This window comes from Achroia grisella, unplaced genomic scaffold (assembly GCF_030625045.1).
Source record: "Achroia grisella isolate CSIRO2021 unplaced genomic scaffold, CSIRO_AGI_Agris_v1 utg551, whole genome shotgun sequence".
In the NCBI taxonomy this organism is placed as follows: Eukaryota; Metazoa; Arthropoda; class Insecta; order Lepidoptera; family Pyralidae; genus Achroia; species Achroia grisella.
This window is the reverse complement of record NW_026712935.1, coordinates 116,994-140,966: the sequence shown is the minus strand read 5'-3', so window position 1 is coordinate 140,966 and position 23,973 is coordinate 116,994. Positions and strand designations below refer to the sequence as shown.

Sequence of the window (23,973 nt, the reverse complement as noted above, 5' to 3'; positions counted from 1 at the left end):
CAATAAAATAAAAAGAAATATTTAATTAGGATGCCAGCTTCCATGATTCCATAACATGTTTTTCTTATAAATTATCTCTGAATCTATTTTTTATATGTAATTGGAATGACAAACAAACTAACCGCCCGCTAATAATATGTGAGATATCCATGTAGACGATTTTTTACAAAATCTACCTTGGTAAACCTTTACCTTTATTCAATAATTATTTAACAACGCAAAGTAACTGTTTATTTAGAATAATAGCCGTATTAAATATTTTTATACTGATAATATTTTTAAATAGAAGATTTCCCGGTTTAATTTGGAAATATGTAATTAGTTCTGTCACATTTTCAAACTGCTTAAATATCATTAGTGAGTCAGGAAACATGTTAAGATTCTGAATGCATTGAACGCCGGGCGTTTAATATTAGCCGACAACTCAGACCAGTTTTAGACAAGCATTTCGTTACTCAACCCCAATTGTCGTGTTGAAGTTGCTCAATTAGGGTACACCATTACTAAGCTGTACTTAACTATGCTATAGGACTAGTACTATGAAATATTCTTGATTATCTTCGGCTAGCTATTTCGGACGGCTTTCCTTGTGCTCCACTGTGTATTATCAGTTCTCATAACAATAATAAAAAATCATGTATTACCCGATGGAAACATTGTAAAAAATACACCTATGTTTTTAGCAGATTTCAGCATTCTAGGCTTAGTAGTTCTGAATACGCTTGATAAGCAGTTTGCATAAACTATATAATAAGTATAACTTACCTTAACCGAACAACCGTTTACCCAGTATCCTTTAAAAAAAGAAGGAAATGTAAAACTTTATGTCGGCGTGGTATTAGTAGGCCTCCTCCACTTATGAGGAGAGACTCGTAACCACCAGGGAGACAATATATCGTCATTTCACTGTCATTATTTGTATCTTTGTAATACAGAAATACCCAATTATATTAAATTTAAACATACTTCCGTCTACATATTGTTTTGTTATTCTCTTTGCTATCTTCAACAATGCACACGGAAGTCGGACTAATTAAACTTTATCCATAAATGGCTGTCGCAGTCGAAATGAAGGTTCAAATAAATATGTAGTTAGGTGCATATGTTCGCATACTGGACAACTTTTGTTGCCATGAAATTGACCATGTCAACTCGAAGGCCATCTTCTTTGGAACTGTAGACAGTGGCGCCGTAGATTTGCAAATATCCTACATGTCAATTTATAATTATGACACTAAGATTATTAATGCCTAAGAACAATAGATTAATACTGACTTTTTCGAAAGTTAATAGTAGAGATACACTACATTCGACCTATTATGGTGCTTGTAATTAATAGTTTCAGGAATCTGACTTATTGAAACTTGAAAACACTTACGTGAGTTCTACTGACGTTATTATTAGTTAAGTATCATAATCATAATCATTATTATTATTACATTACAACATAGTATAACCACAGATAACATAATATTACATAAAAGTCGCTGTCGCTGTCTGTCCCTATGTATGCTTAAATCCTTAAAACTACGCAACGGATTTTTATGCTGTTTTTTTAAATAGGTAGAATGATACTAGAGGAATGTTTATATATATATAATACATGTACAGCCGGGCGAAGCCGGGGCGACTAGCTAGTCTAGTTTAAAATAAAATAAATAATTAACAATTAAATACTTATTTAATTTGTTTGTATAACACATTTAATTATTTCTATATTCGGTTAATTTATTTTTGTTTCATTATTTTATTGCTTGTTATAAAATGGATTTTTGATTTATTAATTTATTAAACGGATTTAATACAGTGTTCAATCAAGCGTGAAAATAGCTATAAATAATACATATAGAAAATACTGGTAATTATAGTAATTACATTGACGAGGCACCTACTTTTTGTGAGCGTCCTTTAGTAAGCTGCGCCTGCGCTTATGAGTACAATGGTTGTAGCTACAAGCAATACCAAGTAACATTCTATAGGAACCGCACGTGCGCCCAGACAGTTAATTTATTTATATAAATAATATCAGTTACCAAAATGAGAAACTTAATATTGGTCATAGGATTAGTGCTGTATGGGTATGGTGAGTCATTTTTATAATGTTTAACAAATAAATAGCTGTAAGTTAAATAACATTTCAAAATTCTGAATTATAGAAATAATTTCACATTATCTATATTTTGAATTAATTTATGTTATTTATTAATATTTGTCTTATGATCATAATTTATTTATAAAGTATAATAATTTTTACACTGGGAGAACTGTGTCAAAAACAATAATTTTATTTTAATTGGAGGACCTTTTAGTTCAAAGCAATAATTTTAATAGGTACTTATGTACTAATACAAAAGTAGATTGTAAGTAACTTGTTCTTACGGAAGTGTACAAAGAAATGTCATTGGGGTTAAATAGCATTGAACATAATAGATTTTTTTAAATAACGAATACTAGTGTTGGTACATTTTATAATTTATTTACTTGCTTTTGTACCTATGTATAAATAAGGCGTCAATATTTTTAACCTAATTACTATATATTCCGTTTTAGTGTTATAAATGAATTTCGATGTGTATAAATACGGATTACTATGAAAAAGTCTGGGTGTATTTTTTTATAATATAATATAAAATTAACTAAAACATCATTTTAAAATGTACTTATGTTAAATATACAGTACATTCTAGAGTTCAGCTTATTTATTTATTGTCCAATATTATAAATACGAAAGTATAAGTGTCTGTTTGTTTGTTACATTATCACGACTGAACGCATCTGAATAATAATTGATGAATGTATGACGAGGATGGATACAGGCTATCTTTTATCTCAAAACATTAAATAATAAATTTAATTAAGAATATTTTATATAATTTAATGAATCAGTTAAATATGTATATAAGTGATTTTACATATATACTGATGTAGTTATGAACAAATTCTGACATGTAGGTAGCTCTAGCTGTAGACTACTGTTTAACCGCAAGGTCGCAAGCTGAACCCTGCCACCGAGGTGAACCGCTCCCGATGAGGGTTCATATAAATTTACCTACTTATACATATATAACAGTAGTATATTATGTGATACATATTATAATAATAGCTTCAATACATAAATGAAGACATGGTTCCAAATACAAAATTCAATTTCAATAAAATCAATTGAATTAACATAGTGTAACGAAGTTAGTAATCAGGAAAAGAAAGTATTTTAATATAGGTTCTAATTATGGAACTATATTAAAGTGCTATTAGTAAAGTTGTATTTTAACTTGAAAATAATAAATAAAAAAGATACCGAACAAAGTTGACCTGCACATACACATATAGTCGTAAACTAGAAGAATATGTCATGTATATAGGTACATATTAAATTCAGAACAAATAATTATTAGTAACTTATTCGTATTTCTGATGTCCTGAGTTTAAAGATGCTGGAAGGATCTATAACAACTGCTATATAAATCTTTCAACGTAAATTTCAACGTGTGCAATCCTTGTCTGTAAGCTAGAAATTACTGAGTTGTTGGATACTGAGCATTATGTATGAACTAACTGTAACTAAGAAAGGATTAACCAAAATCTCACTCACATTATGAGATACATACAGTTACTCAGTATAAAATAGCTTAATATAAATTCAGAAATATACTGAACTAAGTGATTCATAAAAAATGGCACTAATAAATCCGCCAATAAACGAAACACTTCGACAATAGGTACCCTGTCCTCCTTTCACTTACACGTCCTAACGAATGCTTAGTGCTCCAGTAAATTTACTTAATGTATGTGACGCAAGGGTAATTTGGCTATTGAGCTCTGTCACGGAAACTTATTGAATTTTCGAAACAAATACTCACGTGTTCATAAAGAATTTATGTTTTAAAATGAGTCCAAATTGTTTAAATTGCGTAAAAGTAAAGTAAATCGTTAAGTATCTTGTTCAATTATGGAATTGATTGCAATTTATCATACAACATTTAGACCTAAGCTTTCACTCATATTTACGTATTAATTCAAGCTAAATTAACTTGATATATATTAAATATTATTGTCTCAATACGGAAACTGCAGTTTATAATTTCTTTAATCATATGTAGGTATAAGATAAGATGTGAAAGTTTCATTATTCAAAGATAATAATGTAAATTTTCAATTAACTGTAATCGGTGTAACCGTCCAATTACATGATATGTAGGTGTAAGTCTACACATTGCAATTTTGTACAGTATGTAATTAAAACCTTAAGTTCTATATCAAGAAGAATATTGCTTTAAGGTCTATATATTTTATTGTATAATTAATATTTGTGTAAAGCGTTTATAAGTATACGTATAATATATCTGTAACCCAATATATAATAGACGGCATCGGTGGTCTAGCGGTCTAGCACAGCACCTTTCGATGTTCACGGATTCGATATTTCGCATAGTACCTACAAACATTTATAGTTCTGACTATGATTGTTTTATCGGTCGGGGTATGTTCTATGTCCTTAATTATTTCTATCAGTTATCTAGTACTCATAAAACAAGCTCAGCTTACCTTAAGATTAGGTGATTGAATAGTCTAGAGTTATTACATATTATCTAACATATAAACGTAACACTCTATATTTTATTACGAATACCCAACTTATATCAATGCCAAGTTATTAAAAAATATAAAAATGTTACTTATTTCTTTCGTATACATAGTTACAGAGGTAATTTAATTAATAATACGTTAAACAATTCGTTACATTCTGTTAACGTTTACCAATTTATTAATCATATAACTGCAATAACTCTTTGTCTCACGACATAGTCTGTTGTAAAAATGACAAAAGTCAATCAATATTCAATATGCAGTTTGAATTGTGTTAGAGAATTAGCGGCAGTCACGATTTTGAATGTACATGTAGAATAGTGATGACTGTAAAGCTGAATGTATGAAAACCGTTTATTATAGAATGGTACGCGTGACAAACAAATACGTGTATAATACTTAGTTGCAATACTCAAATGTAAAACTACATTCGAATTTATTGTTAGTGACTAATTATTAGTTATATTTATTGGGTTGAGTTTAACTTCAAGAATTTTATTGAAATCAGTTGAACTAAATTATAAAGAGACAGAATATTATATGTTACCTGCAACGTAATATTATGTTTAGATTATATTAATCAATATTGATAATTTTCTAATACTGACTATAGCAATCATCAAGCAAAAGTCTTTAATTTTTGTTGAATCTTACATTTCTTTGCTTAAATATGTTTTTTCAATTTAAAGTATTAAGAACTTTAAATATGCCAAATAAACATTGTTCAAATAATTTAATTTCCAACCTTATTTTATTCAGTTTCAGGACAAGAATTCGACTGTCCGGAAAAGAGTGGTTACTACCCGGATCCATACCAATGCGACCTTTACTACAAATGCTCGAAAGGTCAGTATACTCGTAATCCTGGTGATGTCAATGTATTGATGTAGAAAAAAAAAAAACTTCCCTGTACCTTTTTATTATAATATCAAAGATTTTTAACTTATAATATACCTGATGGCAATGTCATTGAAACCCTAGTCTGCTCTCGTGTTATTATAGAAAATGTTGTACTATATATAAATACTTTTTGCATGATATAAAGAACTCTATGCTTCCAAATTTTCATTACTTTATTTATTAATTTTAATCTTAGGTCTACGTTACACAAATAATCCGATACAGACCTTCATTACTAAATTTAAAAATAGGAAAATATTTTTGATATTTTATCATGAGGTCTATTTTGTCATTAAGAATCTATTGCAATGTTAATTTAATACTTCTGTCCACTATAATATTTGAAATTATAATCTAGACACGCGGCAGCGTGTCAAGCCGAGTTATATTTGCAGCAATTGTGTATATTTACACGAACCATTTGGAAACCCCCTCATAACTCAAAAACTCTTTCACACAAACCTGTCAAATTTGGTTCATATTAAAATAACAAGCGTCAAGTGTTGCGTTTACCACGACATCGACAGTTGATAATGATTCTGTATACCCTATCTGGTATAGTAGTTGGGACAGCATATTGATATTATTATTCTATTAACTATGAAGATTAACATTGGTACATACATATATAAATGTTATTTACATAATACTTTTCTATAATAGACATCTGCTCAAAGAATTGAAATATTTTTAAATTATATTAATCAATGTTGTAAAATTAGAATTGTTAAACAGATTTCTTTAGACAACTATTACGTACATGAAGTTTATACTTTCCAGTTTGTATTTAAAATTACATTAGAAAACCAGCATTCGGCATTCATTACAAAGTAACTAAATGTCAGTTCTTACTCAAAAGCTGTCTAATGCCAATGCCTAACAATATGAGTAATATACAATGACTTACCAATATATATTACTATAATATAATATTTGTTATATACATTTGAATATAATACGACCTTCTTCTGTATGTGTGTTTGTCATCTAATTCCTCCTAAACGGGTAAATCGATTTATAGCAAAAATGGTGTATATTTCACAATGGATTCCTGGAAGGTTTGAAAGTATAATTAGATGCGGTAAGTATCGCTGCTCCCAGATACAGCTTATTGCACTTAAATATTAGGTGGTTCTCTCTAATCATGACATGACTTTCTGATAAATGTTTAGATACTTCGTTACTGAACGGTAAATTATAGTGAAATGTAAATAAAGTGAAAATATTAACACGTGTTTAAGTTTACCTAATAAAAAAAATATGTATTTAAACATATAATAGTTATAAAACAACGTCAGCTTATTCCAATCTGAAGCTGAATTTGTAAAAATATATTATTATTATTTATACCATAAACGTATGTCATGGATACATATCACATGTACCTACATAGTATAGATAACATATCACTAGAATAGCACTCATAATCATGTTATTTTTATTATAGTTATCTATTATTTTGGTCTACTTTATTCGCATATTAATGAGAATTGCGGTTTCTGTGCTGAGATATTATCAAGCGGTGTAATGTAATTGCACTGGAATTTTAATTAAAAAAAACATACGACTATTCGTACCGTTATACGATCTAGCTAGATACAAGATTAATCTCAGGCTTGTAATATTATATATATATATTTTCTGATGTAGAAAATACAAAATAAAAGTAAATAACTAACTGCATTGTTAATAAGGTAGTTAACCAGACTAATCTAAAAACAATCTTCAAGCTAATAAATCATCTATGTATCTAATAGATAATAATTTATTTGCTTCAATATTGTTTTCTTTGTCGTATAGGTCTCGTAATAAGGAATAAATGTTCGCCTCCTAATTACAATTTTTCAGAAAATATTAAACTGAAGATTAAAATGCTATGTCAATATCGCAAAGAGAAACAGTCACTATTAATCTATTTTAATTACGGATTTTGTTAATTTATTTAAATTACAGAACTTGAATGGTAATAAGTATAAAATTCAATAACTAAAATTGATTTTTAATAGTTTGACGTATTTTTTATTATTAAGCAGATAATTTTGTCCTCTATTTATTTTCAATTATCAATTTCAAATTTAAAAAAAAAAAACAAACAATAGTTAAAATCTGTGAGACGAGAGATGAATTTTTTAATTAACATTTATTGACATAAATGCTATCTTATTATTGTTATTATTCAAAGAAAATACAATTCCATTTAAAGATTTTTTTTATTTCTCAATATTGAAAACATACTTGTTTTTGTAAATTGTATTGTAGGCGGAATAAATAATATTTAATCAATTGTACCTGACAATGTACAAGCGAATACAATTTCACGAATCAAACATCGTTACTTCATATTATTTGATCGTTATTGGAGTTTTTGTAAACATTAGGCCATTCTTGTTACGATGGCAAATAGAGTGTGAACATTCCCAGCTTTCCTCGGTACGATTGTGAACGAAATTATTTTCTAGTACTTACTACAATGTAACTTATATAAATTTTATGAGCCGTGAAGGTTTCGTTGCTTTTGTAAATTAAAATTAACTATCTGTTGCATTACACAAAGGTCAATGTTAATATATTATTTTGCAATGTTTTGTAGGGATTACTTGAAGTTAATTGGACGTCTAAACAATTGTACCACACGTAATATCCGATTCACAACATACACACTTAAGACTAAACATAGTCCTATATTATAAATAAGTAAGAGTGTCTGTCTGTTTGTTATCAACTAAGCGACTGTACAGACATTAATGAATTAATGAATCTGCGTGAGTAGTAACAAATAAATAGAATATTCAGAATCATTTATTTTCAATAATCCCATTTATAGTAAAATTATACATATTTTTTGCCCTTGTCAATTTATTCAATTCGTATTAAAGTAATTAATATTTATAATAACATTCCATGGTTTTACGTATTATATAAATTACAACTTAAATCAAATTTAAACTTATTAAATTAAACCGAATAATTAATACATAAAAAAATTTAAATCACTATAATTTATAGATACTGAAAGAAAATACCATTTTATTTATATTAATTTACTTGGGAAAACCTTTACAATAAGTATAGATTTGATAGAGTTGAATATGTATTGCCTACCAGATAAATACTGTTCTTTGAAGATATTACAGTTATATCTTCAAGTAGTTTATCAGAAATGTAATTGAATATTTACAAAGTTGTAGTCAATGTTCGGCAGCTATTATAATTACGACATGATGTTCCTAATAATATTGAATTGACCTTAATGACTAGCGAAAACAGAAAAATGCAATATTATGGCGGTAATAATGTTATCACAAAATTTGTTTATAGCCATGTTTTTATTGTAACCTCATAACAAATACTTTTATTAAAGTACAATTATGCTACTCGTCCAGGCTTCGCACGGATGCATTACAAATCTTCAATCAAAATTTTTGTGGTTGAATTTCTCAGCTTGTTTTACAGTATAACACACATATAAACCTCCCTCTTGAATCACTGCATCTATTGTTAAAATCAATTACGTAATTTAAAAGATATAAGCGAATAGAATTGAATAGAATATGCTTTATACTATTTAAATATCTTTAAATATAGGTATATGTATTACAGATATAGCTGTAGGTAATCACCTATGACTATATTAATAGAACAAAATAATTATAATCAATTAAATTGATATTGGCATATAAAAATAAATTATACCCTATATATATAGATGTGTAATAATAATGTATAATCTAAACCACATAATTGCAATATTTGGATTATAGCAGACTTGATAAACCACACTAAACGAGTTTGGTAACGCCTTGGATAACGTGAATGCAGTGCCAACTGTAAACTTTAGCACTGACATTTTGTTCCTGTATAACACCCACATACCTAAAACATTTCACGAGAATCGATGATATCATACTTTTATGACGGAATGTATTTGCAATGTAGACATATATATCTAATAATATATTTTAACCTTTTAAGCAATTTAAAATCCATTTTAGTGCAGGCTAATATAAGCAGGATAATATAATTGGATTATAAAGCAGAATAATATTTAAGAAGCCTTTCACTTTAGGTAAATGCAAGTTAGAATAAAAACACTAAATTTATTATTAAACATTATAGATATTTATCTGTACGGTATTTTATAATAAGATTGTTAATTCTAACAATCTTATTTTAATAATTAAATGTTTAAATTATATCTCAAGTAATATCTCCCATTACTTGCTATTACTACCTTGTTTGAAAGGCTCTAGTTACAGTTTTGTTAAATGGAAATACACGTTTAGAAAAGATTTAGGCATTTCTTATTAATCTATTTTACACCTATGTATAAGTTTTGAAAATAATTTATCTAAAGTTGTGTTTTAATTTCTAATTTTTCCAGGTCAAGCGGAAACACGATTGTGCCCGGACGGACTCGTATTTTCTGATGAAAACCCCAATAAGGAACGCTGTGACATACCATCTAACGTAGACTGTGGCGATAGGAAAGAATTACGTAAGTAACTATCCATCCTGAAATGGTATTTCCGAAGCGACACAATATTGAAACCTTCAAGAAAATAGCTTATTCCTTCTTGAAAGGCCGGCAACGCACTTGCAATCCTCCTGGTGTTGCAGGTGCTCATTGGCGGCGGTAATCACTTACAATCTGTGCTATAAAAAAACTATAGATGTACATACGAATTACAATAGTGCAATTTATTCATATCCATGCAAGTTAATAATATTAGTTATGAATCACAGACAAATTAAATGACAAGGCTATGTTAAATAATGAAAATATTAGTACGACTGAAATTATAGCAGATTAATGCATATTAATAATGAAAATATGTTTTGTCATGTCTAATGTTGATTTGAAATTATAATACCCGGCTATCGATAAAAGAAAACTACCATTGGGAAATTGACATAATAGAACGATTAACAAAATTTATGTGCACATGATGTGAATTTATGATCATGATGTGAGATTGATGAACACAAGTTCGTCAATTTCAGAAACGGTTTAAGCGATAAACTATACACAAGTTTAAGTTTGGTAGCTTTACTTTAAATTATGTATGTAATTTATTCCAATCAGTTTACAAACAAAAAGTTTTGTACGCTCTTATTACCTACATAAATAAAATTCTCTTAAGGCAAGCTATAAGTTGCTGATTGTCTCCTAGTGAGCATATTATTGAGAACCACGAGAGAGAGAACGGCGCCTTGTCCCTTTTATACATTAAATAAAAGAGCGAAATAAGAAAACACCAAAATAATATTATTCTTTGGCTTTGTGACAAGTCCATGCCGATATCAGATAACTTCTACGTAAGCAATCTATCGGACGCGTTCGCTACACTCGTTTGCCAGTGTTGCCCTAACTAAAATATACCAATGACATATTTCCCCCAATAAAGACGAATATTTTACAAAATGATAGACATTTAGGAACATTAAAATGAAATAGAAATAAGTTGCGTTGTGTTGTATCTTCGTTATATTTTTCGGATATTATTAATGTATGGAGTATACAGAACAGTGTTGTCTTATTAGTTTATTTTGCATGTTAAAAAAAAATTACCAGATATAATATATTTTTTTTTATTATCTAATTTAAAACTGGACAGATTATTTATAGTTTTTTAAACAACATGTACTCTTTACCTAACAAAATTGCATCTCGATTAAATATCCATTATTTAATTAAATTATACAATACCTATATTTCCCTAACCTATATTTCCCATTGAAAGTTATTTATTTTCTGGTAATCGTAAAATATAAATAGTAACACTATCATCTGTGTGAATGAGAAGATTGATTGGCGGGCTTTTCGAAGAAATAGGCGCGAATTGAATAGTTCTCAAAAAATATTTATATTTATTGCTAGTTTCACTGCAAATAGTTTATTTTTCCTTATATAGATAATAATTACGTCGTATATAGTTGTTAAATACCTATCTTAGAATCATGCCTGAGGGGGACGGTGACGTCCCGCCTCCGGGCCGAAAAACTGCAAGGAGACAAGATACCTCCTCAGATGATTACTATAAACCTTACATAAAACCTGGTTATAAGAGAATCTTTCCAGAAAACACAATGGTGAGTGGCGAATACACCGTATTTATCACAAGCTCCATTGGAGAAAAAATTGGAAACCAAAATCCACTGGTGATGGCCAATCTATTTAAGAATGATGTCAAGGGCGTGCTTAATATTAAGCGCATTAATGCAACTAAAGTCGGTGTAACATTTAAACAAGTAAATAATGCGAATAATTTTTTGAACAATGAGGACTTTCTCAATAAGCACAACTATCATGCACACATTCCAGCAGCAGCTGTGGAAACAATTGGAGTGCTCAGGTTTGTACCCACAAGTATAAGCAATGAAGAGCTGTTTAAAAAGCTTACCTGTCCGTATGAGATCATAAGTGTAAATAGGTTTACAAAAAAAGTAGACGGAGAAGTTAAACCGTTTGGTTCAGTTAGATTGACTTTTTTGTCTGGAAGTCTTCCAGACTATGTGTATTTAGATATCTTTAGATATAGAGTATATGAATATATGGCTCCTCTTTTACAATGCTATAAATGTTTCAAATTTAACCATGGCGCAAAGTTTTGTAAATCTGCTCAAAAGTGTTCAATATGTGCAGGTGATCATCACTATTCTGAATGTAAAGCAGAAACGATTAAACAATGTATTAACTGTGGAGGTCAGCACCTTGCTATCTCTCGAGATTGTCCTGTTAAAAAGTATAAAATGGAGGAAAAAAACAATAAAATTAAATATGCTCAAGCTGTGAATTTTAAAAATGTTGACCCAAACAATATTACAAAAAACTATGACACTAACTTCCCCACATTACGTTCTAGTTCTAGAAACAATAATAATACTCAAGTCAAAATAAATAATAAATCATCTACGGAAAAATCCCCATTACCAAGTACACAAGATGAAAATAAAGAACTAATTGAAAAAATTCTTAAAAGTGATCATGTACTAAACGGTCTTATTGGAGCATTAGTCTCCTTAGGAAATGATAGCAGGGCACTGACATCCTCAGTTATTAAGGACATATTAATAAAAAGTCTTAAAAGTGATTAAGTCATTTATTAGAATATCTCAATTCAATATACAAAGTATGTATAATAAAAAACCTTTACTTATTAATTATATTCATGAGAATTATATAGATATTTGCTTACTAAATGAAACATGGTTGAGAGAGAATTGCCACTTTAACATGCCTGGTTATAACTATGTAAGTCAAAATGGTATAGGTGGATATGGAGGTGTAGGTATATTAATAAAAAACGATTTTAAATATACAATTGTTCCCACACCTTTTTATGACTTTATGCAATCTGTAGCTATAATATTAAAAACACAATTAGGTAACCTATCTATATTATGTACATATTGTCCCCCACCAAAAAGTGGTAGAGGCCGTTTTATAGTTAATAAACTTAAACAAATACTACAAAGGCTTCCTAAACCAGTAATGCTGGCAGGTGATCTAAATGCTCATCATGTAGCCTTTGGCTGTAACAATACTAACAGTAGAGGCACTGAAATTTATAATATGTGTGATGAATTTGATCTATGCATATTAAACACAGGTTCTCCAACTACAGTTGGTACTTCTACTCATCAACCGTCTGCAATAGATATTTCTGTTATTAGTCCATCTGTAGCACCATTATGCGAATGGAGAGTCCATGACGATCCAATGGGCAGTTACCATTATCCTACTATTATTGATATCCAAACATCTATAGAAAAATATGATATAGGACTTCCCACAGAACAGTATATTTATTCTAAAGCAGATTGGTCCAAGTTTCATTCTGAATCTGAAAAGGCATTTAATAGTATTAATTTAGATCAAGATAATCCATTAGCCAGTTACAACCTATTTATTGACACTATAGAAAAAATTAAATACAACTGTATTCCGAAAATAAAGAAAACATCTCATTATATATATAAAAAACCAGTACCATGGTGGGATGATGAGTGTAAAGACATGGTCAAAAATAGTAAACAAGCATTAAATTATTATAGAACTAACCCCACAATAGAAAATTACATTAATTATAAAAAAGTAGATGCTTTAAAGAAAAAAATGTTAAGTATAAAAAAGAAAGAAAGTTGGAAAAAACTGTGTGAGTCTTTTAATAGATATACGCCTGTTAGTATTATTTGGAATTATATTAAAAAATTTAAATACATACCTGTACATAAATCCCCAAAAAATGATGAATGGATACCATCATTTATTGAAAAATATGCTCCATTGTCCCCTCCTGAAAAGCAGATTGACAATATATCACTTAACAGTATATTTAAAAAAATTGGAAATGTAAACTGTCAGTTTCTTTCTCAACCATTTTCATTCCTTGAATTTGAAACAACACTACAGTCCCGAAAGGACACTGCACCTGGATTGGATGATTTACCATATAAAGTGGTTAGATATTTACATATAAATGCAAAAAAATTACTCCTTGATATTTTCAATTTGCTATGGCATTGTCAACATATACCACAAACATGGAAAACACACTGTGTAATACCAATACTAAAACAGGACAAGCCACCAGACGATTACAATTCCTATAGACCTATTTCCTTATCATCATGTATTGGCAAACTATTCGAGCACATGCTCAAAACAAGATTAGATTTTTATGTAGAAAAGAATAACATTTTACCTTCTCAACAATTTGGTTTCCGGAAAGGCAGGAGCGCTGCTGAAAGTTTTACTGCCTTAATTGCAGATATAAAAAATTCTTTCCATAGCCATTCCTTTACAGTATGTGCTTTCTTAGATATCCAGGGTGCATTTGATAATGTTGACCCTTCAATCATGATTCACATTCTTGATGATATTGGCATACCAGGCAAAGTCTGTAAATGGATATTTAATTTTCTTTATGAGAGAACTATGTATGTAAAATACAACAACATAATTCATGGACCTAGATATGTTTATAAGGGCACTATGCAAGGTGCTACTATTTCTCCTTTGTTGTATAACTTGTACACTTGTCAAATCAATAATTATTTGACACAAAATAATAATAATATAAATTTTTTACAGTTTGCTGATGATTTGCTTGTATATAGTGTTAATAATAATGTAACTATTGCTGTAAATAATTTAAATATTGCATTAAAACAAATTTGTGATTACCATCATAATAAATTAAAATTAATTATAAGTCCCAGTAAAAGTGGAGCATTAATATTTTCAAAAAAGAGTCACAATTGTTCACAACCTATTTTATATAATAACATTTTGCTGCCATGGATTCAGGAAAAAAAGTTTCTTGGAATACATTTAGATCAAAAATTATCTTTCAACAATCACATAAATAATATTATAAAATCTGCATGTAAAGGTCTTAATATACTGAAAGCCCTGGCTGGAGTTCACTGGGGTTCTGATCCTCGCACATTGTCTATGTTATATAAGAGTATAGTTAGAAGCCATTTTGACTACAGCTCCCTAGCATATATGAATACAAACCCAACTTTACTACGAAAACTTGACATTATACAAAATAAAGCATTAAGAATAATTACAGGAGCGATGTGTTCAACACCCATACATATTATGGAGTGTGAAGCGAATACCCCCCCTTTAATATTAAGACGCTTACAAATAGCAGAGAAATTTTGTTTAAAGCTTATTTCTTCTAATAATAATAATGTCTTGGATAGAATCATACCTCCCAAAGTTGTTGAATCAGTTACACCAGGCCCTTATGTAGACTTTAACCGACTTTTATCTGGTTATTTACCTGAAATATTAAGAATTGTTTTGCATATTCATTCTCAAACTGTAAATATATATAAAAGTAAAATTTGGCCTTTGTATCATATAAATTATGATGCACTTATAAATAATAACATATCAATATATATAGATAATAATATCTGTAATGCTGATATATATAAGATAAATGAAAATATGGCTTCTTATAGAATATACACAGATGGTTCAAAAACTTCTGATAATGTTAAATCAGCATATTATGACCCACAACTTAAATTAACAAAATGTTTTAAAATAGATAACAATTGTAGTATATTTACTGCTGAATGTTATGCTATATATGCAGCATTACAGCATATAAATAATATAAATGATGTAAATTTTATGATAATAACGGATTCGCAAAGTGCTTTAAAAGCTCTACAAAATATATCTCTTAGATATAATTTAAACTATTTATTGTATAATATCAGACAAAATATTTATGATCTGAAAAACAACGGTAAGCAGGTAACATTCTTGTGGGTACCTGGTCATAAAGGAATTGCTGGAAATGAAATAGCGGATCAAGCTGCTCGGAATGTTCATAATGAAGACCACTCGAATATGTTTAAAGTTTCATTCACCGACTATTATAGCTCACTTAAAAATGCTCTAAAATTATTATGGAATAACTATTACATAAATATTGCTAACGATAAGGGAAAATGGTATGCCAAGATCCAAGGAACCCTGCCCGCCAAACCTTGGTACCACAACGATAAAGACGTCGACAGCAGACAATTTATCACGACTATTAATCGTATGAGATTTGGTCATAATCAAACTCGCACTCACCTATACAGAATGAAAATGGTTCACAACCCAAAATGTCCTCACTGCAATGAAGACGAAGATTTGAATCATATTATATTCAAATGTAGAAAATACGGACTCGACAGATTATTACTCATTCACGAGATTCAAGAGCATATTAATGAAGTACCGAAGTCTCTAGAAGAGATCTTATCAAGGCCTGCACTATACAAGATTTTATATAAATTTATTTCTAACACTGGGAAGAAATTATAATTTTTTTTTTAGGTTTTGTATCTTATGTTGGGCTAAAAAGGACTTGTATCCAGAGCCGTAAAATATTAAATAAAAAAAAAAAAAAAATGTGAATGAGAAAGATGTATAGATATTTCTGTACCGGGCGGTGAGGGGCGAGGGGCGATTCTGTGTTCCGTCCGGCAGCGTTCGCGCCACTTCGCATTCCATCCGCTGAGAATGAGTAACTCGCATACCACAACACCATAACAATGGATTCAAGGAATGAAATTAAACTTATATCATTAGTGCAGCAGTATCCATGTCTGTATGATATATTTGATCCTTCTTACGGAGATGCTCAACAGAAGGCTAGTGCTTGGGACGAAATAGGAAACTCAATGTCTAGCAGACGTAAGTACTCGTCTTTTAAATATGTGATGTCATACTAATATAAAATATATACTATTTTTATGAGATAATATCTCAGAATATCAGAACAAACCATTGATTGATTTCGTCTTTAGACGCAGGTTTGTTCTCAAACGAGAAGGATAAGCTGCAAGATTTTTGGGAGTAGCCGAGGTATTTTTTATCATATTATGTACTTAACAGATCATTTTAGACGATAGTTTCATAATACAGCCTATCCTAGAAATGAAAACTAAATTAATTGAGTTAATTTTCTGTCTTTTAATTACGTAAAATTATGTTTGCTCTGATTTTAGCAAGAGAGTGTAAGATGAAATGGACTCGCCTAAGAGAGAATTATAGAAAAGCTATGAAAATGAGGGAAACATCCAAAAAGGGCTCTATAGCCCGACCCGTGAAGTATGAAAACCATTTAGCATTTCTGAAGGCATTCATAAAAACACATACGACTCCTGCTACTGCACAATCTGATGACTCAAGTTCTATATCTGGCGAAAATTCGTCAGTTATTAGTAATCTAAATGAAAGTGGAGTATCTGAGGGTAGAATCAGGAGGCATACATCACGTACGCAGAATTTGATAATGCCTTCTGATCCAATTGATTCGTTTTTTAGTGCAATAGCGACTACTGTAAAAACATTTCCAAAACAGTTGCAACTAAGTGTGAAACGTCAAGTTTTTGATGTTGTTAGCAATGCGGAGTTTTCGTTACTACCCTCAACTTCTAAAACTAACATAACAAAACAGTCTGATCTCACATTTTCTAATAACGATGAACTGATTATTTCTACAGAAGTAAAAACAGAGATAAATGAGGAACCGTGATGTTTGCAATATTAGAAGAGAAATTATTATATAAATATATAATTTGTTAATTACGAGACATTTTATAGCTCTTTCCTTTTTTGTGAATATAGATAGATTGTGTATAGATTGTTTGCGGTAACAAGATAGTTAGAAGTTCATGGCGGAATAAAGAGTCGAAGATTTTATAGAAGTCCTTAGGTATGTTGCTATACATAGTCGTGTGTATTAGTCAGACAGGCATCTATTTAAAATTCAAAGCGGATATTTTTTTCAGATTTTGAATTAAACTAATATTATTGTGATATATAATGGTTTAGTTTCTCGTTGTTATTTTTGCGTTATTAATTATATTTTTAGGTTATACTTATTATATCTTAATAAATAAAGTATTACAATATGGTGCTTTTAATTATTGTATCTTTAGTGTTTATTCATTTTATTTTACATATCTACGACATAATGAGAGTAATATAGGAATAATTTGTCGACTGCTAGAACAATCGTCAATATATTTTTGGTAAAAAGTCCTTGTCATTAAATATTTATTTTATATTTGGAGCAGTATAAGAAAATATAATAATATCTACGACTACTGAAGATGAACCGAATAGAATTATTCTTCGTTAAGAATTGTATTTATGCCTGTGGATATTCCACTGGAGCACAGTGAAGATTTGTCATTTAAGAGTTGCGATTAAAGCACTGTACTAAACAGTTAAAACGTTTAAACATCCAACAATAATACATTTTCTTATATATCCTGCATATACTGATACCAATGAGTTACATTTTAATTAAAGGTCACATTAATATTAGACACGAAATGAGAAAGTTATTAATATGCATTAAACTCTAGTCTCATCATTATTTATTGTGGTAATGAATAATACGTACATTAAATTGGCGTGGGTTAGTTTGCAAAAATTAACTCACAGCACACAATTTAAAATGCGTATTTTATAAAATACACATATGAGTTTATTATTATTTCATATAAATTTTAATTCTTTTATTATTAATTTCACAGAGGAACCTAAGCCTTCTAAAGGTTGCCCACGACAGAACGGCTACTTCAAGCATCCCGATCCTCAGGTAATATATTGTAAAATACTTTCCGACTTTTTAAACAAAAATCCTTGTTAAAATAGTAAATTCTAACCAATATTTTGAATGCAAAATTCGACTCTAATAACATCTATTTGTTACCATTTCACGACTAAACTGCTAAACTGATCTTAATGTGATGTGAACATCATGTCACTGGAATGAACATAGGTTAACTTTTATCCACAAAAAGCAGGCTAAGTCGCCGGTGACAGCTTAGTAGCGTAGTGAATTACAGGGTAGGTACACATGACGACTTATCCTCCGAAATAGCCGTTATTATTGTCAATGTTCCACTTTGAACGTGACGACGAACGTCACATGCCGACGGTCCATCGTATTATTATAACATCGTTCATCAGGTGAGCTTGATAGTCATTCCACTTGCATAAAGAACGTTCTGTAGATTGATTTAGCTACATTCGTCTGATTACAGGCATGCGACAAGTTCTATTACTGCTCCGATGGCACCCCGAACGAGCTGCCGTGCCCTCCAGGACTTTACTTCGACGATGTGACATCCAACTGTGACTGGAAGGAATCTGTGGACCGAACATGTGATCAGATTACCAAGGGTGAGCATTTTGTGATTAGAACTATTAGTTGTTGTATTTTTAAACCAATGTGAAATATATGAATTCGTAAAATAATATTCTTGCTTGCTGCAAAATAATAATCTTCATTTCGTCAGGCGCTTTACTATTGATATCTAAATTCTAAAACCATTTTATTAATAATGCATAAGTCTTATGAAAGATTACATATATTGCGAACATTTTAATAGATTTATGTAGAAAATGGAAAATTTGTAATAATTAAATCCCATCAAAAACATAAATGTGAAATGATAGCCGAGTTTAATATATGATATATACCTTGATTGTTGACTGCTACGACAAAAGAGATGAGATCTAAATGGGTGCCAAGTTCAATGGTCTGTCCTGAAATGTACATATTTATAACAATATAAAATATCATTTCTTCTTATAACTTAGGATAATATACTGTAGCCTAAGTTCTAACTTGGCCAGTTCTCATATACCAATTATTACTTTCGATTGGTAGTTACTATAATATTAAAATAGGAACCGACAAGTAACATGTTTAGAACTTGCTAAGGCTACAGTATATTTCGTATATGAAAACTAGCCAAGTTAGACCTTAGGCTACAGTATATTATCCTAAGTTATAAGAAGAAATGATATTTTATATTGTTATAAATATGTACATTTCAGGACAGACCATTGAACTTGGCACCCATTTAGATCTCATCTCTTTTGTCGTAGCAGTCAACAATCAAGGTATATATCATATATTAAACTCGGCTATCATTTCACATTTATGTTTTTGATGGGATATCATTACTTTTTGTACATAAATTATACGAGGTACTTATTTATAACTAAATTAATACCAAATTATTTTTGATAAATTACTCTATTTTCGTATATTTACGGGGTGTAATTGTCTTTTTTTTGTGTTATTTTCTTGTAACTTTTAAATGTTCAAGTGCAATGCCAATTCAGTATCAGGAATTTTTGGGCAAATCGGGGCGGTATAACGTCCTCAGATGGTTGTACTCTACAATAGAGCTCTCGTGACTTGGATCTAAATTGTTAAGACGTACTCCATCTAAGGTTTTAACTCTGGAGAGTCCAACGTAAACCTGCCCTTTATTAAATATAGAGGAGCCTATGTTGAGAAGAGGACTGCCAAAACTAAGGCCTTGTGATTTGTGGATAGTAATAGCATATGTTAAGCAAATACGGAATTGTTCTCTTTCAACATATACATTATTTAATATCTGAAATTTCGTATTGACACGTTATAGTTAGTAAAGACGATTATGTAACAAATTGACTGTTATCTATTGAATTCTCAAGAAAACAATTTGTTACCAATGAGTTCTCATTCTCGAGTTAACTATACATTCCTACTTATAATTATACTAAAATTGTTATTAATTGGTTTAAGCTATTATCTATACCATACGTATTTACTAAAATAATGTAATAATAATATAACCACAAATATATAAGTATAATTTAAGAAAGCTATGAATTTCGTAGCATAAATCGCAACCTTATAGGTTAGATATCGAGAAACAAAACATTGAGTTTTATCGCACCGCTCCCACACGGCGCCCTATATAAATGCCTATTATTTAATAATTATTTATAAAAATAATGATTTTACACTATCGATATGCGCTAAATATTGAAACAATAATTAATACCAAATCTCAGTTAATAACATAATAAATACGAAATTCGACTACATATACTCCTAGTTATAAGTACGAGTATATTTTAGACAGAATCTAAATTATAGCAACTAGTGTTTACCGCTCAATGCAATATTTGAAGTTTGCTGGTTATCGACACTGATATGAAGGGGTCAACGTAAATTGGTAATGATCGACGTTTTCATACAATATTAGTTTCCGTCCAGTACAAGATGAGATATTTCGCCAGGGATCAATGTCAATTGGTGGCTATCGACGTTTTCATAGAATTTTAGTATTCGTCCAATATAAGTTGAAATAGAATCAATTAAAGTGAAAAATTATAATAAAATGGCAACAATTTACCAGTTTCAGATTTTTCCCTTTATATTCACCTAATTACCTATCTGCATGCCAAATTTGAACTTCCTAGGTCATCTGGAAGTGGGTTATAATTTTGATCTATAGTTGATCAGTGATAAAAATGACGATTTTTGGACATTAATATCTAAATAACCGTTTGAGATATGTTTATGAAATTTGGAACACATATTTATCTCGCAAGTCTCAATATATGAACCAAATTTGACAGGTTTGTGTGAAAGAGTTTTTGAGTTATGAGGGGGTCAAAAGTGGCTCCAAATGGTTCGTGTAAATATACACACGGTGCTGCTTGCCAGTTTACTTGAAACTCGGCTTGACACGCTACCGCGTGTCTAGATAAAATTTCAAATTAAATTTGATTATCATAAACGATGAGCTTCCAATAGGCAAAGTACCTAATAATAAAATCATAACATTTAATATGAGAATGATAGTCTTAAATCTTGCTAAGGTTTGTTCAATATTTGTAATAACACACGATTCAGTTTGTTATGGATAATATTTTAATTACATTTAAGTTACGTTACGATCAGTAGGTATGTTTTTGAAGTAAACCGATGACATACATGGAATGCTTGAGGAAATCTAGTTAATACTGTCTCAGTAATAAATGGACAAGTGATTAAAAATAATAACTTTATTATACAGTCGGGTTTCTTACATGTACTCATATATAGGTATACATGTACACAAATACCATACTATTTAATCATTAACATAGGTTTGATCCTAAAACCGATCAATTTCCGCAGGTGATATTATTTCATACATATATAAAGTAATAAAATTTTGATACGGATTTGTTAATATCTTAATCATATTCTAAATGCGAAATTATCTAAGTATTAAGTAAGAACGGATTTTGATGAAGCTTTACAGTAATATAGCTTATGCATCAGTATAACACATAGGCTATATTTTATATTGTAATCTATATATTGAAATTTAACGCGGGTAAAACCGCGGGTACTGCTAGTACTATATATAGAACATGACGGCTTTGGTTTAATACATCACCTAACTTCCAATGGTGGCTAGTTCGATTCCTTGCACGATGCATACATTTATTCATGAGTATGATGCTTGCGTCTATATATATATATATATATATTACTGATGGAAATACTTGAAAAGTTTTTTTGATAGCGCTGTGTTTAATGGTCTAGTCTAATTATTATTATATTATGAAAACAAATTAAATATTGACAATCAAGAACCAATATCAACATATGAATGTAATTTTGTAATTTTAGATGTGCTCGACGACGGGTTTTCGTGCCCCGACGGTGAAGTAATGGGACCCAACGGTCGCGCCTTACCCCACCCAACGTATCCTCATCCAGAGGATTGTCAGAAGTTCTACATTTGCCGTAACGGCGTGCAACCACAAAAAGGAAGCTGTCCCTCCGGAAAGGTCTACAATGAAGACACGTTCATGTGCGATAATCCCGAGAAAGTTCCTGGATGGTAAATGTCATTCATTCATTCATTCATTCATTCTTTCTTAATATTAAATAAATTATAAACGTTAAATTTCGATTTAGCATAGTTTCAAGTTGCCTTTTTTTAGTTAGATTTACTGGCTTGTTTTTTAGTCAGACTCAGTTATAAAGAAGTACCTATGTTATCCTTTTTGCCTCATAAAAAACAATTTGTCCTTTGTATTTTTTAAACGAAGTTTGAATTTCTTTCATTATATATTAATAACAAGCATTCTTTGTCATTATTATATATATGTTTACTATTCATCTTAAATTGTTGTTACAATAGAAATTTCAGAGTTAGTTTTTAGTGGTGTTGTGGATCGAGCGAAGTAATTAATAAAAATAGTATACTTATAATATATACTTATACCTACATACTTATATTCGGGAAAACAGTATCTGTACATTTTCATACTCACTATACTGATCTATATAATAATAACAGAATAAGATTGTAAGAAAAAAATTACTAGCTGACCCCGCAAACGTTGTTTTATCATATCAATTAAAGGGGTTGGTTATTAAAAAATAGGGGTTAGTGATAGAAGGGTGAAAATTTAGTACTGTATGTATTTTAATGCCACATAATAAAAAAATATAAAAGAAAATTTAGTTAGTTTTCAGGGGTGGACAACCCTTATCCCTTAAGGGCATAAAAATAAATACTAGCTGATTATCAGACCAGAATATGTATACAAAATTTCATAAAAATCGGTCAAGCCGTTTCGGAGAAGTATGATAACTAATATTGTGACACGAGAATTTTATATATAAGATAACAACTAAGTATAGACACTAAGAATTTAATTTTTCATCATTGTCTATGATTATATTCCAAATACATTTATTTTACACTGAATTGTGCGTAATATGTTGATTTTCCATTTTCCAGTGAAAATTACTTCGAAGGCCAGCCGCTAGAGAAGAACAAGTTACCTAAGAAGGCGTGAAGAGTGTCATAGATATAGTTAAGGTTCTAGTGCGTAATGTAATCAATAAATAAGTAAGAATATCAATTATCTCTTGTTTTAATTTCAATATTGAATAAGGCCTGACCACCTCACCCGAGATAGACTTTGTAAAAAGTTGTCTACGTACCTCTGTCTACCTACTTCCGCCGTCAAGCAGCTTGCTTTATAAACTGTGTTTCGGTTTAATGTTGAGATATGACAGTGTAATTACAAGACAAAAGATAATAACAAAATCAAGACTCGACACAAAAACGTAGACAACACTTCCCACATTTAGA

The 23,973-nt window shown here is 29.9% G+C and overlaps 2 protein-coding genes and 1 long non-coding RNA gene across 4 annotated transcripts; 2 read left to right on the top strand and 1 right to left on the bottom strand.

Annotated features, from left to right (window-relative positions):
- The first annotated feature begins 1,965 nt into the window (after nucleotides 1–1,965).
- On the top strand, nucleotides 1,966–23,729 carry LOC131848354 (protein obstructor-E-like). The gene is made up of 7 exons (XM_059198176.1): nucleotides 1,966–2,083; nucleotides 5,347–5,433; nucleotides 9,869–9,982; nucleotides 18,556–18,620; nucleotides 19,069–19,207; nucleotides 22,494–22,707; nucleotides 23,617–23,729. The coding sequence occupies exons 1-7, from the start codon at nucleotides 2,038–2,040 to the stop codon at nucleotides 23,672–23,674; spliced, it is 723 nt and encodes a 240-aa protein (XP_059054159.1). The 5' UTR covers nucleotides 1,966–2,037; the 3' UTR covers nucleotides 23,675–23,729.
- Nucleotides 12,580–16,394, bottom strand: LOC131848356 (uncharacterized). Of its 2 annotated transcripts, none has more exons than XR_009357758.1 (5): nucleotides 16,097–16,394; nucleotides 15,213–15,284; nucleotides 14,193–14,388; nucleotides 13,713–13,784; nucleotides 12,580–13,331 (listed from the first exon to the last, which is right to left on the bottom strand). It is a non-coding gene; the product is annotated as an uncharacterized LOC131848356 (long non-coding RNA). The 2 variants fall into 2 exon arrangements; XR_009357759.1 differs by lacking the exon at nucleotides 16,097–16,394 and adding an exon at nucleotides 15,789–15,995.
- On the top strand, nucleotides 16,479–17,860 carry LOC131848355 (uncharacterized). Its single transcript, XM_059198177.1, has 2 exons — nucleotides 16,479–16,702; nucleotides 17,017–17,860. The coding sequence occupies exons 1-2, from the start codon at nucleotides 16,561–16,563 to the stop codon at nucleotides 17,544–17,546; spliced, it is 672 nt and encodes a 223-aa protein (XP_059054160.1). The 5' UTR covers nucleotides 16,479–16,560; the 3' UTR covers nucleotides 17,547–17,860.
- Nucleotides 23,730–23,973: the final 244 nt, after the last annotated feature.

Bases quoted from the DNA above. Each gene is read 5' to 3' on its own strand.
- LOC131848354 (XM_059198176.1), top strand. From the start codon at position 2,038: ATGAGAAACTTAATATTGGTCATAGGATTAGTGCTGTATGGGTATG. The intron at 9,983-18,555 runs GTAAGTAACTAT...TTAATTTCACAG, and splicing joins TGGCGATAGGAAAGAATTAC to AGGAACCTAAGCCTTCTAAA. The intron at 18,621-19,068 runs GTAATATATTGT...GTCTGATTACAG, and splicing joins TCAAGCATCCCGATCCTCAG to GCATGCGACAAGTTCTATTA.
- LOC131848355 (XM_059198177.1), top strand. From the start codon at position 16,561: ATGGATTCAAGGAATGAAATTAAACTTATATCATTAGTGCAGCAGTAT. The intron at 16,703-17,016 runs GTAAGTACTCGT...CTCTGATTTTAG, and splicing joins AAACTCAATGTCTAGCAGAC to CAAGAGAGTGTAAGATGAAA.